This window comes from Ammospiza nelsoni, chromosome 6, assembly GCF_027579445.1.
Source record: "Ammospiza nelsoni isolate bAmmNel1 chromosome 6, bAmmNel1.pri, whole genome shotgun sequence".
Lineage (NCBI taxonomy): Eukaryota > Metazoa > Chordata > Aves > Passeriformes > Passerellidae > Ammospiza > Ammospiza nelsoni.
This window is the reverse complement of record NC_080638.1, coordinates 34,859,470-34,874,569: the sequence shown is the minus strand read 5'-3', so window position 1 is coordinate 34,874,569 and position 15,100 is coordinate 34,859,470. Positions and strand designations below refer to the sequence as shown.

General features: G+C 42.3%; 1 protein-coding gene across 7 annotated transcripts; it reads right to left on the bottom strand.

Annotated features, from left to right (window-relative positions):
- Nucleotides 1-1,041: 1,041 nt before the first annotated feature.
- On the bottom strand, nucleotides 1,042-13,941 carry LOC132074934 (outer dense fiber protein 3-like). Of its 7 annotated transcripts, XM_059474991.1 has the most exons (7): nucleotides 10,596-10,758; nucleotides 4,963-5,247; nucleotides 2,558-2,758; nucleotides 2,225-2,326; nucleotides 1,751-1,872; nucleotides 1,253-1,393; nucleotides 1,042-1,152 (listed from the first exon to the last, which is right to left on the bottom strand). In XM_059474991.1, exons 3-7 carry the CDS (start codon nucleotides 2,751-2,753, stop codon nucleotides 1,057-1,059), a joined length of 657 nt encoding a protein of 218 aa, XP_059330974.1. In that variant the 5' UTR covers nucleotides 2,754-2,758; nucleotides 4,963-5,247; nucleotides 10,596-10,758; the 3' UTR covers nucleotides 1,042-1,056. The 7 variants fall into 7 exon arrangements, with proteins under 7 accessions (XP_059330974.1, XP_059330976.1, XP_059330977.1 ...); XM_059474993.1 differs by lacking the exons at nucleotides 4,963-5,247; nucleotides 10,596-10,758 and adding an exon at nucleotides 13,786-13,941; XM_059474994.1 differs by lacking the exons at nucleotides 4,963-5,247; nucleotides 10,596-10,758 and adding an exon at nucleotides 11,243-11,337.
- Nucleotides 13,942-15,100: the final 1,159 nt, after the last annotated feature.

Below are 15,100 nucleotides of genomic sequence, written 5' to 3'. Positions count from 1 at the left end.
GAGATCTACTGATTGGAATCCTTGATAGTCAAATTAAGATGGGAAGGGAAGGGTTTTCCAAGCACACTAACTGGTGTTCATGACGATTTGCATAGTTTCTTGAACAAGGCACATGATACCTGGTAACTTCTTGATAAGGTTTCTATGACTGAATACTTTAAAAACAGCACTCCTAACATTCATATAACATATGCTTCAGGGTTTTCTACTTGCAATCATAGTAACACTTTTGCCTTTTTTATTATTAAATTATTTTATCAGTGTAATTGTAAGAGGCTGAGTAGACTGAAGTGCAGGTGACAGAGCTGAGAGAGGCTCCTGCCTTGGAGCACCTGAAAAAGCTGCCCACTCCAACAATTCCCACCCTGTTCCTCAGCAATCAGGGGATTTTGTATCCTTTTGGCATCACCACTTATTCAGAGAGGAGAAACAGGCTCCCCAGGGGGACAGTAGAGTCCCATCACTGGCCACAATCAAGTTTGCAGTTGGCTAGGTGCTGGCTAGTCTCTTCCAGGCTGCCACTTCTGCACAAGGGCTGGATGAGGTCCCTTCCAAGGTCCCTTCCCACCTGGGCTGTTGCAGGATTCTATGGTGATTCCATTTTCAGACTGGGAATAATGGTTCTTTCTCCTTAACTCTCAGTGTTCTGGGGACTTGCCTGTGGAAATGAGCCCGCCCCTGCCTGTGTCAAGAGAGGATGCAGGGCATATGTGTTTCTGGGCACACCTTGGGCAGATGCCACCTATATGCACTGAAAAGGGGGACACTGAGATGGGCTTTGTCCTTGAGGCCAGCATGGGCCATGGGGTGAGAGTGTGCAAGGCAGGGCTGGAAAGCTTTCACAGTGTTTTGCTCTGGTTAGGTGAAATGGTGGTGTTGGATGTGTCAGCATGGCTCACGCTGTTACCTCACTGCTCTCCCCTCACCCTCATCCTGCCATGTTTTGACTGAGGCATAGACATGAGACAGTGAAGCCAGTGGTCTACACCAATGCACACCTAACCCCACCCTGCTGCAAAGGAGGAACAGAAAAAAGATCTCTTCAGGTGTCTGTCTTTAATCAACATGTGTTGCAGGTATTATGGAAGCTTTGTAGAGAGAATGTCGTAGTCCAAAAGTGTAAGCAGGATCCCGGGCTTTGATCAGTGCAACCTGGAAGGGGAAGAAAAGAGGTGAAGATGGTGGCTCGTTCTCCAGTTTTCCTCAAGTGAAGGTTGTGCAGCATAACATAATGGTAGGCAGGCTGTCTTACCTTTCCCAGGGTGTTGTAGTCTGCTGGACCTGGAAGCACTCCCTTTCCAGGAACTTTGGTTCTTAGTCCCATTGAGAACCTGGGAGCCCTGGTTTTGTAGACATCCAGATCCACCTTGTCAAATGCTGCAGGACCTGGCGTCTGCAAGAGAAGCAATGAGGTTGGTGGGTACAAGAAGCAGTGTGGATTCTTGCTGGGTGTCCATGAGTACTGTGCTGCTTTAGGTGGCTGGCCAGAGGAGCAGTGTGGGAGCCCTGGAGCCTTGGGAATTGAGGGCTCCTTGGGAAGAGAGGTAGATTTCCCAGAAGGGAGATTACTGCCATTAATGCCAGTGAGCAGTACTGTACCAAAGCTGCTGGTGTGGAAAAATGGGGGGGTTCAGTTGCTGGTGTTACTGGTAATAGCAGAGCCAGAGGCCCTGTGGCTTCTTGGGCTTCTGCTCTAAGCAGAGCAGCTGAACTTCTGCTGCTGCTGTTAGAGAACAGAAGCACAGCTCACCTTTGCCACATCTTGAAAACAGCTCTGGTATTGACTCTTCCCCTTCATGGAGTAGCATGGTTCAGCATGAGTGTATGCTGTGTTGGGTCCCAGAATCCTGGGCAAGGTGTAGGTGCCAGGACCTGGAAATGGAATAGGAAGACAGTGTAGGTCAGTCCTGTGGGAAAGGGTGCAATGCCTGGGTGAAAGAGAGTCAGCCTGCCAAGCTGGCTGTGAGGAGCAGGAAGGGTATCCTGCCCCTCATCCCGGTGCCTCTGGCTTTTGTTGCATGTGGTGTGCCTTGGCTGTTTGACACCAGAGGTGCCGGTTCTTCTGTGAGATGGGAGAAGTTGGTGCTGTGGGACAGCTAAAAGCTTGTTGAGCACACACTGTGTCTTGCTGCCCAGGCTTTTTGCTGGGCCTGTTGAAGAAGCTGCAGACGCTTCCTGGAGGACACGCAGGCTGTAAGAGTGTCTGTTTCCCCAAGTTCCATACCTGGTGTGCGGAACCTTTTCAAGTCCTTGGGCCGGAACACCATGAGATTGGACGGTGCAGTATGGAAGACGAGTTTGTTGGCACGATCCGTGCGGTAATCACCTGGGACAGAGAAGGAGACCAGAAAAGAAGTGAAACCGGGAGCGTAACTGCAAGCCACAGAGGAGAAGTCAGGAGGAGGTGGAGGGTGTTCTCAGTCTAGCTTGTTTTCCATCTGGAACTCTCTGAAGCCTATTCATGGCATGAGCAGCAGGCTTTGTGCCCCAGTGGCACAGGGCAACAGTAAGGCCTGCTTGTCCGGCCTGGATGAATGGCTGCAGAAATGCTACTCACTGGGTCCAGGGGTGGCCAAAATCCTGATCTTGGGACGTGCTGTCACAAGTGCTGATGGAGCCATCTGCTTCCCAGTCTTGGTGATGGATGATTCAATGAAGTACCGAGGACCTGGTGAGCAGGTGTCTAAGGAGGGAGCTTTGGTCCCTCGAAATGAGAATGCAGGGGCTCTGTCTTTGGTGGGATCATGAGCCATATGACCTGGCAAGAAAAGCCTGTGAAAGGACCTGTGCCTGCAACTGTGTGATGAAAGGAGGTTCCCAAGTGGTAGCAAGCACTGTGCAGTGCTATCATGTCCCCTGATATTTGGTTTACCTGTTGTCCCAGGGAGCCAGTACTTGGGACCTGGGGTGCTGAATTCTGCAAGGATTGGGCCCCGTCGGGGATGAGGTCGCCAGTTGCCTACCCAGGGTCCCTCCATGCTGGTGGCCAGAGAAACTACAGGAAAAACTGGAGAGCTACCAAAGGGCTTCTCTGACACAGCACTGGTACAAAGCTTTCCTGTAGCCCAGAGCAGGAAGAAAGCAAACTAGCATCACGAGAGAAGGTGAAGGAAAGTGAAGAGCAACAAGGAGTAGCAGATGGAAGAGAAGGAGGAATGGAGAGAAGCAGCAAGTTAGAAGCAAAGATGCAGCAAGAACTCCCTGCTGTGCCCTCAGGCAATGATTGTTTGCCAGGCCAGCAGCAGCGGAGAAGCGCAGCGCTGGCCTGGCTGGGTGGTAGCCTCCGGCGCGTCTGCACGCGAACTTGGTCAGCTGGAGTGTGGCGCTGACTGGGTGATGTGCAGGGAGGGACACCAGCCCCTCGGTGACATCATAATCCATTGCTAGGTGGATCCATCAACATTGACCTCCATCACCAGGTGACATCCCAAAGGGCCATTCTCTCCCAGTGATGAGCAAAGCCCACTGTGATGTTGAGACCTGTTCATGCTGCAGTGCTGCCGTATTGCCTGCAGAGCTCTTCTGGGGCTGGGCATGGGCCTGCCATGGAACTCGCTCAGTCTGGTGTGGGGCAGCCCCAGTTTGTTCTCACACAGAGCTGCTTTTGTCCCCATGTTCCCAGAGACCCAGCACTGCCCTTTCTGGTCCAGTGGTGCCTGAGCACAGAGTATTTGTCTAATGGGTTGTGTCTGCCTGAACTGCTTGCTGTAGGACTGGGAGAACTGACAGAGGCTTTTGCCTCAAAGTGTCTTTGAGAGCTGCCCACTCTAATTCTCACCCCGTAGGGTTGAGACTCTAGGGCAGAATCCTTTTGACATCACCTCTTAGCCAGAGGGGAAAAAAACAACCTCCCCAAGAACCAGAAGAATTAAACAAGTTTTTTTCTCAAACTTCTCCCCGGTTTTGCTTTGGCCTTTCCATTAACTGCTGGTCAGGCAGGAAAGGAGTGAGAAAGCAGCTGATGTGGCTTAGCTTCTGTCCAGGCTCTATAATTGAGCTTCTAATCTTATTTAGCAATAATGTAAGAATGCCCTTCTTTGGGGGTGAACAAATGTTGTGAGTTAGCTGTAACTGCCACTTACTCCACCTGCAGTCATTTACGATGGGAGATCCTCTGAAATGAGCTGGGAAGTTGATAGTGCCCAATGCCCAGCTTGTGCTTTGTACCTTTTGATACTTTTCCAAGGTCTCTGTGCTCTGAGCTTACTATTACAGGGAAGGGAAAGAGCAAAGCTCTCAATAATATCAGTTGTTCTGGCCTCTCCATTTGAGGGCTGCCAGTTTCTGCATCCCTCCTCAGATGTTACTGATGTCTTCAAGCAGTTTTCTCTCTTTAATGCCAACTTCTCCAGATTATTTTGGGAGTTCATGGTCAACAGGATTTTCCTAAAGCAATGTTGATGCCTCAGGAACATATGAATTCTTTCAAGGTTTCCCTGGAAGGGTTGGACAAAGTTTCATTATTCTGATTTTGCCAGTAGTGTTTGAATCTCTGTGCCTGCACTATGAGTTCTCCTGCTAGGTTTTTCCTTCCCCAGACTTCCTGACTCTTTGTCAGTAATACCAGTCATTACCCAAGCTTTGTTCAGTGACCCTTAAAGCTTTTCAGTCTCCAGGTTTTTATGGTTTGAGACCCTTATGGCTTTTCTTCCATTGCTGTGCTACATGGGCTGTGGTTAATATAGCATCAGTTAGGAAATACATTCTGAAGCATATGAATTGTGATTTGAATGGAGATGCTGTGGGTGAGGTAAAACAGTGAAGTGGCAAACCAGTTTAGAAGACATAAGAATCCTTTAACACAAGCTGATTTGTGTAGTGAAGGGCGCTTAAACTTCAAAGGCACACACAGATGGAATTTTCTCCCACTGGTCAAGTACTCATGCAGTATAACCAGCAGTTTTCATAGCACTTGCAGTCTTTGATATACTAACAAAATTGTATATGAGCTCGTTCTCTTACCTTAGGTGAAGCAGATATTGAGAAGACTGGCAGGAGCTAATACATTATCAGTGTAGCTGGCTAATCACATTTCTTGTTGGACTATTTAGAAATGCCAGCATTAGTTGATGAGTTCCAGTTCTTGTGTTCTTGGTGTCATTAGCCTGAATCATCTGCATTCATTTTTTTTCATCTTTCTTTCCTTTGTGTCCTCATCAATGCAAAGTTATCAAATAAGTTTTGTTTAGATGATGCTTTGGATCCTACTGATGGCTGCTCCTCCAGACTTGGGGCATAGTTTTCACTCTGGAGACTTAAAAAAAAAGCCATTCCAGTAAACAGCCTTCTTGGGTGATGGTATTTTAACTGTGAAGCCTACTGATAACAGCTACAGATAAAAGATTTTCAGTGGGTTGGAGGTGTTAAAGTTGGAGCCCAATGATAACAACTCCCCAGAAGCACCCCACAGAAGGAGGCATTTGCCCTGGAGCATACTGATAGCAATCCCATGAACCATCCCTTGTGGAGAACATTCAAAAAATGAAGAGGACAGCCCTCAGCCCAAAGGCTGTTTCCCAGAGCTGCCATCACTGGGCTCCAGAGCCTAGAATGAATGAAAGCTAGAAATTTATTCACATCGTGAATAGCAATAGGGAATGCCTTGCAAAACAGGATAATTTACTGGCATTGAATCTGGCAGTGGGCGTAACATACCTGGCACATTTTTAATATACTTAGCATATTTTATTTCAAACTTCTTAAAAGGATATGTTATAACTGATCTGTTTTTAGTGAGAGCATGGAGTAATGTTGCTGGAAGTTGTAGCCTGTATCAACACAAAAGGATGACAGAATTAAAAGAGTCCTATTAAAATTATTAACCTATTAAAATTATAAAAATTATAATTACTGTGTATGATATATTATTTACAAATAACTGGATACCTATACATTTTCACTGTGTGTTACAAGATCTTTGTACAGTGCTCTTTAGGAAGTGACACAGTGGGCTTAATTAAAAAAAATAATTAGTATAACAGATTTTTTTACCTGTATGTTTCAGAGATAATTTCAGTGATGTGGAGAATCTCTGCTGTACCTACAGCTCCCAGCAGTCAAATATTGAATTGTATGAGCTCTAGTGTATGCCACACATGATGCTTTCTTTAGACAAATAAAAGGAAAAAAATGCTAAAAATGTCAGCAATTAAGTTTGATCTGGTTTCAAGTTTTGATTTTGAAAGAGATGGAGGCTTAAATATCTATAAATTTGAGGGCTTTCATGTCTGTGCTGTTTCCATTTTGATTCAGTTAAGGACAGAATTTTAGTCTTTACCTCTCATCAGCAAGGTCATCTTAACAATTAATGAAAATGCTTAGATAAATTTATCTGGTTTTCTTTTTATCTGTTCCACTCCACTGTGGACGTTTAACAGTAGTGTTCCAATGCCAAGAAATACTACTCAAAAGTTTAATTGCATGGAAGTGGCAAGAAGTACCCACCATGAGCGTTCTTTTGGTTCAGAGAACACAGACTAGCGTTATCAGACCCTGCTCTACCCCTCTTTTTAAGAAGAATGTTAATCATTGATGTCGATTCCACTAATATGTTTGGTGTCAACTGTGTAAATGCACTTAGAGGTCCTGAGGCTGTCTCTATAAGCCCTTGAAAACTGCAGAACTGCTGCTTCAATCTAAGGACTCATATGTGGAATGCTTGCTGTATGACAGATGCTTTTTGACATCAAAATGAAAAATAAAAGAGAAACATAAGCCCCAAATCATTAATTGCACTTTTTTCCTTAGAATATTAGATGATAACTATATATTCATAGCAGAAATTAATTTGATCTAGCAATTAAATAAATGCCATGTATTTAATAAATCCAAACCAAACCTTTAAAACAAAAATTTGAGATTGCACAGGCATCCAAATCTGTGATATCACATAGCTTATGGTTTATACAATCAGGAACTGGCTCGTACAGCTCTAATCCTCCAAGAGAGCTCATGGTATATGTGGGATAACTATGAAAACCAGCATGGGATGGGAGAATGTGTTCTATAGCAGGGCTGTGTTTCTGTGTTTCTAGTCACCCTGCACAGGTGTCTGGCCCAGAGGAAGGTGGAACTCTGGCCCCTTCCTCTCAACCCTTTATTGAGTTGAAGGGAGTTGCTCTCTCAGGAAGGAAATGCATGCCAAGTACAGCTTGGCTTGTTTGCCCCAGAGCAAGGGGATAATCCAAGGACAGGTTAGGAGTCCCACTGTGCAGCATCTTCTTCTGGGCTGCTTGCTAGTTTATACCAAAGAAACCATTACACTAATTTTACTTCAGTTAACATTTTAACTTTAACTCTTCAGTTACCTTAGTGGGAATTCTTTTTTTTTTTATTTTCATGTAAAATAGCATAGGCTTGAAATTAAGTCTGTGATAGGTAATTTGGGGTTTTTTAATAATCATAGATTTATTGATGAACTTTTCAAATAAAAAGCAGAAAAAGAATAATATCTTATAAAGTAAAGAATATTATCTAAGGGAAAAAAAATAGTTTGCAAGGAGAATATTACCTCCTATTTTTGGAATTTCTGTGAGATTCCTGTCTCGGCTGTATTTCAAGAATCTATCTATAGCTTGCATTCCTGAGCCTATCAGCCTTACAAATCGGTTAATAAAAGTCAATCAGTGATTGTTTAACTTGCCTGCTACTGCCTGAAGCAGAATTACAAAAGCTAAATGTGTTCAAAACTCCACCAGGAGTTTCTGTCATCTTAAAACTCCAAGTGTATGACCTCATGGCAACTAAAAAATAAATATTCCACAACAGCTTGAAGAAACTTGCAGTTACTATGCATTCATGTCAACAAAATAAGAAATCATGCTTGAGGAATAGCAATGTTTTCACTTTCTGCTCTTAGAATGATTCATTTAGAAATGGAAGCTAATGGCAAAAGGATGATGAATATGAAACAACTGACAAGTAGAAACTAACAAATGCAATTAATTAGAAAATAGTAATTTGATTGCTAACTGAGGAGGTTTATAAGCAACATAGAATTGCCATGTGCATTAATCAGGTGCAATTAACTCTTCAATACTAAGACTCCTCACATATTCTGAATATCCTGACTGATTTACCATGAATTTCTACATAGTCCTGATTTTGAACTTTCATTAGTGTTCATTCTTCTGCATACTCAGCTAGGGTATATTTTGTTTCATGAAGATGACTTTCAAATGCACTAAAGTAATTTGTTAATGCAAATTGTTTTTCTTTCATGAAGTCACACACAATTTTTGTTAAATGTAAGGAGAAACACTCTAAGTAATTGCTATAGAAACAAATCTGCAATCAGCTTTCATTAATTTTTAAGTGAATGAGGGGTGTGATTCTTATAATGAAACAGTATTATATCTTCTTAATCCATTGCTCTAATTTGTAACTTTGACCTCAGAATTAGTGAGAATATTTTACTCATGTTATGGGAAATGGAGTTAGAAAATAAAGTGATTTTTTTTTAGTCCAATCAGGAATTTTAGTTCAACTATTTTAGCAATAGTATTTTCATATGCATTTTCTTTTGAAAATAATAGCACTTCTCACCAACACATGTTCTAGAATCTTTAAGATTATATAAATATAGCTTTAAGATGTAAAAATTTGGAAGAAATTCTGTATCTTGGTTGCATAACCAGAAACCTATGTGCTGTTTTCCTCAAAATCTAACAAAATTAGATGCTGACCTTAAAACTACATCACATGCTGTTCCTATTTTTCAAATCTCATGATCGATCATGGTCTTGAGTTTAGAGGACATACATGTGAGAACATCTCAGGTTTTAGAAGAGGCATGGATCTGAACTTAGAGAAATGCTGAAGAAGTCTGTGCTGCTTTTAATGAGCAGGGATTATTTAAATCTATTTAAATTTAAAAAGTTAGAGTTTAATATTAGAAAAGTGAGACTTGAATATCCACACTGCTGTGAAATTCTGCAAAACGAGGAGTCAGACTTGGGCTCTCATCATCAGTTTCCCATTGACAGGCAAAGTGATTTCCAGTCAACGTGGATTTATTTATACACATGGTTTAATTTCAGAATGCATAGTTCAATGCAAAAGGAGATTGGAATATCAATCGATTTCAGTGCAGATATTTTTGTTTGTTTTTGTTTTTTTTTTCATATTTGGCTTGTTATGTGTAGGGTTTTTGAAAAAAATTCTTACAGTAAGCATCTCAGTAAGCAAAGGTCATGAAGGCTATCAAGAAATAACCCTATATTTCGGTAGAAATAGAATATTTTCATTTCGTATGGCAATCAGCCTAAATCCTCCGAAGGCCTCAGAATCAGTTCTGCTAGTTTTTCTCTTTCCTCTGGTTCATTTCTCAGGAACTTCAAGGGAGTATAACCCAAACTGGTGCTACTGGTTCATTTTCCTCTCAAGCTTTTAAAGGAAAATGTTGAGATAGGTCAGGCCACGTGCAGTCTTGCTTTATACAGTTACCAGACTCGTACCATTAGAAAATGTGGCGCATTTATTTTAAAGCATCCTTTCCACTGCAGTTGTGTGGAACAATGATCTGCTGAATTTAATTCACAGATCAAAGAGGGAGGAAATTAACCAACACAGTAAATTGATTATTTCATGGGTGACATAACCAAGGCAATGATTTATCTTAATAAAGAGCAACATCCCTCTAGTCCTTAACTGAATTCCAGCCAATGCAATAATACTCAGTTGTTAATGACTTTGATGTTGATGTGGAAAAGTGAATGACTGTATAATCACTGAAATGAGACCTCATCACAGTTGGAAATGTTTAAGCCAAATCATTTTGGACTGTGAAAAGAGCCCTGAGTGGTATAGATTGGCTGGGTCCCAGATTTTCAGCCTTAACTAAACAGGGCCTGAAAACTTTATCATACTGCCATGCCTCAGGCTGGTCTGCAATTCTGACAGCCCCAGAGAATTGCAGTTTAATGTATATGTGTGGACTCACTGCAGAAAAAGCATTCAGGATGTGCAAAATGCCACGGAGGTACACGAAACCCACCTCACGCAGGTAACCAACCCAAACTTTGACTCCCGAGCAAGTCCAATGGCCAAAACTGGCAGAGAGGGGCAACCACGACACGCTGGTGACACTGAGCAGGCTGCAGGCTCGGGCTGGGGCAGCTCGGGCGCTGAACCCCGGGCAGTGCCGGTGGCGGCTCCCGGCGGAGGCCCAGCCCAGCCCGGCCCAGCCCAGCCCGGCCCAGCCCAGCCCGGCACAGCCCAGCCCGGCACAGCCCAGCCCGGCCCAGCCCAGCCCGGCACAGCCCAGCCCGGCCCAGCCCAGCCCGGCACGGCACAGCCCAGCCCGGCACAGCCCAGCCCGGCCCAGCCCAGCCCGGCACAGCCCAGCCCGGCCCAGCCCAGCCCGGCCCAGCCCAGCCCGGCACAGCCCAGCCCGGCACAGCCCAGCCCGGCCCAGCCCAGCCCGGCCCAGCCCAGCCCGGCACAGCCCAGCCCAGCCCGGCACAGCCCAGCCCGGCACAGGGCACCGGGGCCGCCCTCGGGCCGTGCCGCGCTCGGAGCGCTCCGGCCGCGCTCGGTGCCGGATCCGCCCCGGCGGCTGGGTGCGCCTGCCGCACAGCGCCCCAATAAATACACACCTGTCTGTCCGCAGCTGTCTGTAGGAGAGGGAACAGGAGAGAGAGAACAGGAGTCAAATAGGAAAAATTGTACTGAGAGCTTAGGTTTATATCCCATATCACTAAAGATGGCTTAGGAGGCTGAAATGCAGCATTAGTCATTTGTAGCAGCCTTCCCCTCCCCCTTTACCCTTCCCTACGAACTCTTACAATAACAAACCAGGCTAAAATTAGAGCTGCTTTATAGTACGTTAATTTGGTCATCATTGTCTCGGCACGGATTGAAGATCTCACATCAGTAGGAGGGATACCCTTTACATCTAGCTTCCCTGATGCTGATGCTCAGCTCTTGGATCCAAGGGGAAAGTCAGGTCATTTTTTTTCTGCTCAGGTTTCCTTCACAACCACTCAATTCCCAGAGAAGGATTCCTAGCATTGACATTACCCCGTCCATGCCTTGTTAACTTTTCTTTTTTAAAAAAAAAGGACAGGAAGAACAGTTTGCATCCTCCTGGCCTGGCTTTGCCCCATGCACGCTGTGAGAAATCAAGAGGAGATGAGGGAGGAAGATGATGGCAATTTACAAAGTGTGCAAGTCCAGCTTTTCTAACCTCAGCAGAGATGCAGAGGCAGCTGCAGGTAGGTTTGGAGGAATTTCAAGAACTCACCCTATTTGAATACCACACAGCCTCCAGGCTCCAGAAACATGATACTCTGATGCTGATCATTTAAGGGAAAAAAGGGCTAAGGATTATTAAACCGCTCATCCAGGCCTGCAGCTGGGGGTGACTCAGAGTGCAGAGTTGGAAAAATGCCCATGTGGCAAGATTAGAAACTCATTTGTGTAGTTTATGTGGCCTTGCCAGGAGCCTCCGTTTTTTCCAAACCTTCAGTTTATTAACTTTAAAAGCACTCCTTTCCTGTTGGGGATCTGGCATGGCTGCAGCCCGGCAGCTCTTTCTCCTTTTGCATTAACAACACTTAAAGGCTTTCTTTCCTTTTCAAAATCGACTGTGTGAGATCATCTGGAATTTTCAAATGTGCTCACTCTTTCTTTTCATTTCTTTCTTTGTCCCAGGGTTCAATTTAAATCCAAGTGCTTTTAAACTAACTGTATTCATCCAGCCAGCACTTTCAGGAGTATATGTTATGAAAGCAGGAAAAGAAAAGGCCTTCTTGTCATCAAAACCATAATAATTATGTGTCAAATGTAATTACTGCTCTGTGGGTAATACATCTAATACTCGGTGACAGAGTAAGCAGCCTGCAGAAGTAGAAAGTAACTGGTGGCAGGATCAAATTTGATATAAAATTAACCATCATGCTTAAATACTCTGTCTCATAAAGTTCTAACAAAAATGCAAAGGCAAGAAAAAAAGGGTTTTTTCTTCATCTAAAATTGTTAATGTGCAAAAGCTCAGTTCTCTCCACCTCCATACAATGAATCACAGCTCTTTTAAAATAAGAAACACTGCTATAAATGTGTACATTACAAGGACCACACTCTTGTGAAGGAGCTCATCTAACAGGAAGGAATTAAGTGTGGGATTTCTCTGCTCTTAACCCATTATGTTTCCTCATTATTACCTTCACACTGCACGCTTGATTCACTCGCTAAGAAACAGGCTTTCCACATTTCCCTACCTTCTTTAAAATACACCAACTAATGAGCAGCTGGTGAAACTGACATGTGCCTGTGAATTTGAAGACTACTGAAATGTGTAGTCATATTCTGAAGGAGCAAAAAAGTGCTAAGTCAGGAAACAGTATTCTAAATATGACAGCATGTGTGAGAAACTTGTCCAGTTTAAAAAATACGTCCTCTCCTCCCAACACTCTTTTAAGTAGACTTAACAAAATCTAACATATTCAAAAACCACTTCAAAACATAATCATTTGCTAATGTGAGTCTAGATCCTGAAAATAATCTTCAATAACTGTGTTTAGCAGTTATGAGTAAAATTAATTAATCTAATTTTTACCTAAAGGCATAAGTTTTTTATAGGACTGGTGTTTTTGACTGGAGCTAACATTATGTATGCATGTTTCTTTACTAATTTGTTTAGGACTACATAACAGTAAAGTTAAGAAAAATAAGAATACATGAAGTGGCTCTACATTCTCTAGTCCTCAGTTTTACATGCTCCTGCATGATAATCAGAAACACAGGATTTCTCTACATTTTAATTTCAGCTTTATTAACATGCTTTGATTTTCTTTGCATTACTATTTCAGGAGTATTATGTTTCCTAGCAGGCGTACTTAATGAAATATTAATAACATTAGAGATCTTTCAAAAGTTTGAAAGATTTTCAATTTGTCTTTACATCAGAGTTAATTTTTTCAATCTGAAGTTTCTTTGAAATTTTGTAACTTGAAATATTCATCAAGTAACTATTAATGGTTCATTATATAAGGAAAATCCATGCATATAATTTATTACATTGGAAGCCTGATTATAAAGATCACAGTAATCCAATTAAACAACAGTGTTCAGTCACAGAATTAAAACCATGTTTTTAAAAATGCAGCACTTAAAGAGGTACACCTAAAGAAGGAACTGACTGATATTTGGTGATTTTTAAATTGCAGACTTGGGGAAAAGAAACCCTGGATAATGCTTTTAAAGATTCAGTATGAGATATTTATTTTTTTCTCTCTGGGCCTATTCACCTTTTTCCACATATCAGAAACAAAGCCCAGAGGGTTTTTAAGTTAAAGTTTTTCTCCAGTATTAGTTGTGAGAAAATGAAGGTGTGTCATGAACTTATTTTTGCCTATTCAATAGGCATGTTAAAATACTATTCTGCTTTGTAACAAGACTTTGGAACACGTTTTACTGACTACCACACCATATACATGCAGACATACTAGCAGCATTTCCTATCTGTCTCAGTGCAAGTGTGTTTGTAAAAGTTATTGGTATTACCTAGAACAGGTGGAATTAGCAAAGTATTTCCACAAATTAGCCTCAGTGTTCTCATGTGTTTATTCCCCGAAAAGATCTCACAAGCCTGTCTCCTATAAATGGCTAATTGGCACCAATTTTAATTTATGGAAAGTAGGCACTAGAAGAGCTCCACATTCAAGTTAGCAGGAGAAACTGATTGTACCATAATGAAAGAACAGTAGTGATTAACAAGGGTTATTTCTTTTAAAAAAAATGCATCCTAATGGGATAAAATTTTTGGTGTTTGCCTGGTACACATACCTTAGGTCTTCTCCAGGGTGCTTCCTTTAAATTTCAGTAGTAATCCCAGTTCCACTGGATGTACTGTGTAATACAAGCAGCGCTGTCTATACACATAATTATCAGCACTTGAGGAACACAGGTCCAAAAGCATTCTCTGGCTTTCTTTTGATAAATAAGACTGATGGAAAGAATGGCTCAGAACTGCCAGTTTTGGTTATGCTTTCTGAGGAATTAAGTCAACATGAAAGAAATCACGTTTTCAAACAGTATTATTCTCTTTAGAATGATCCCCCAATTTATTGAACTGTACTCATCGGGTCCCAAGTTCAAATGCTGCTTCTGCTCTCATCAGTCACCACTTGTTGCTGGAACTAAACAACACATCTGTAATTTTCAACTTGAGTAGAATTAGCTCCTGAAAGAAAAAAAAAAAAAAAGTTTCATACAATTCTGACTGGCTTCTAAATTGGAAACACCTGTTAAGAGTTGTATCTTTTCCTGACATAAATTAGTGACGAGGAGCCCATATAAGAGCTGCAGACAGAAAAATAAAAATAGTACCATAAGTATTTCAAGTACCAGAAAAGGGATTGCTTCAACTGGGTAGGTATAAGGGAAAAGAATATGTGACCCCAACCTGCTGACTTCCTATATTACCAAAATAGATGCTTGATACCTCTGTTGTGTTAACCAGAAAATGACTGCCTGAAGCAAGATCAAATGTCTCATTAGCACTTATAATCGCTTCCATAAGATGAAAACAGATGAAAGAAGAAAGGATGAAATTCAAACAGTAGATTTAAAAAATGGATCCCTTTTGTTCTGTGGTGTGCCTTCTCTCTCAGATGGGCCTCCCTCATAATTAGCCTGAGTTCAGCAAAGTCATTATAAATGGAGTTCCAGAAAACCCAATCCCACTTCTCACACTGTTCATAAATACAGTGGAATGTTCTTTGTATAACCACCAGTAATTACAATAAAGCATATCTTCCAGCACCAAATTTTGATATTACTGCCCTCCAAACTGATGACAGCATGTTCTCTCACCTCTGTATCTCTATGTTTTCAATGTGATAAAAAAATCTGCCTTAGAAAAGTAATGTTCTTCCAGAATTCTAGAAATCCACCTTGATTCCATGTTATCAGGGAAGTTATTACTTAATTTATTGTAATCTATGGGCTGTGCTAGCCTATGAGATTGCAGTTGATGATGCATAAAGTATAATATTGATTCATATCACAGTTGCATAAATTTGATACGTGGCTAGACCTACCCACACACTGAATACATGAAGTAAGGGATAGCTACATGCAGTTGCTTGGCTACATTTAA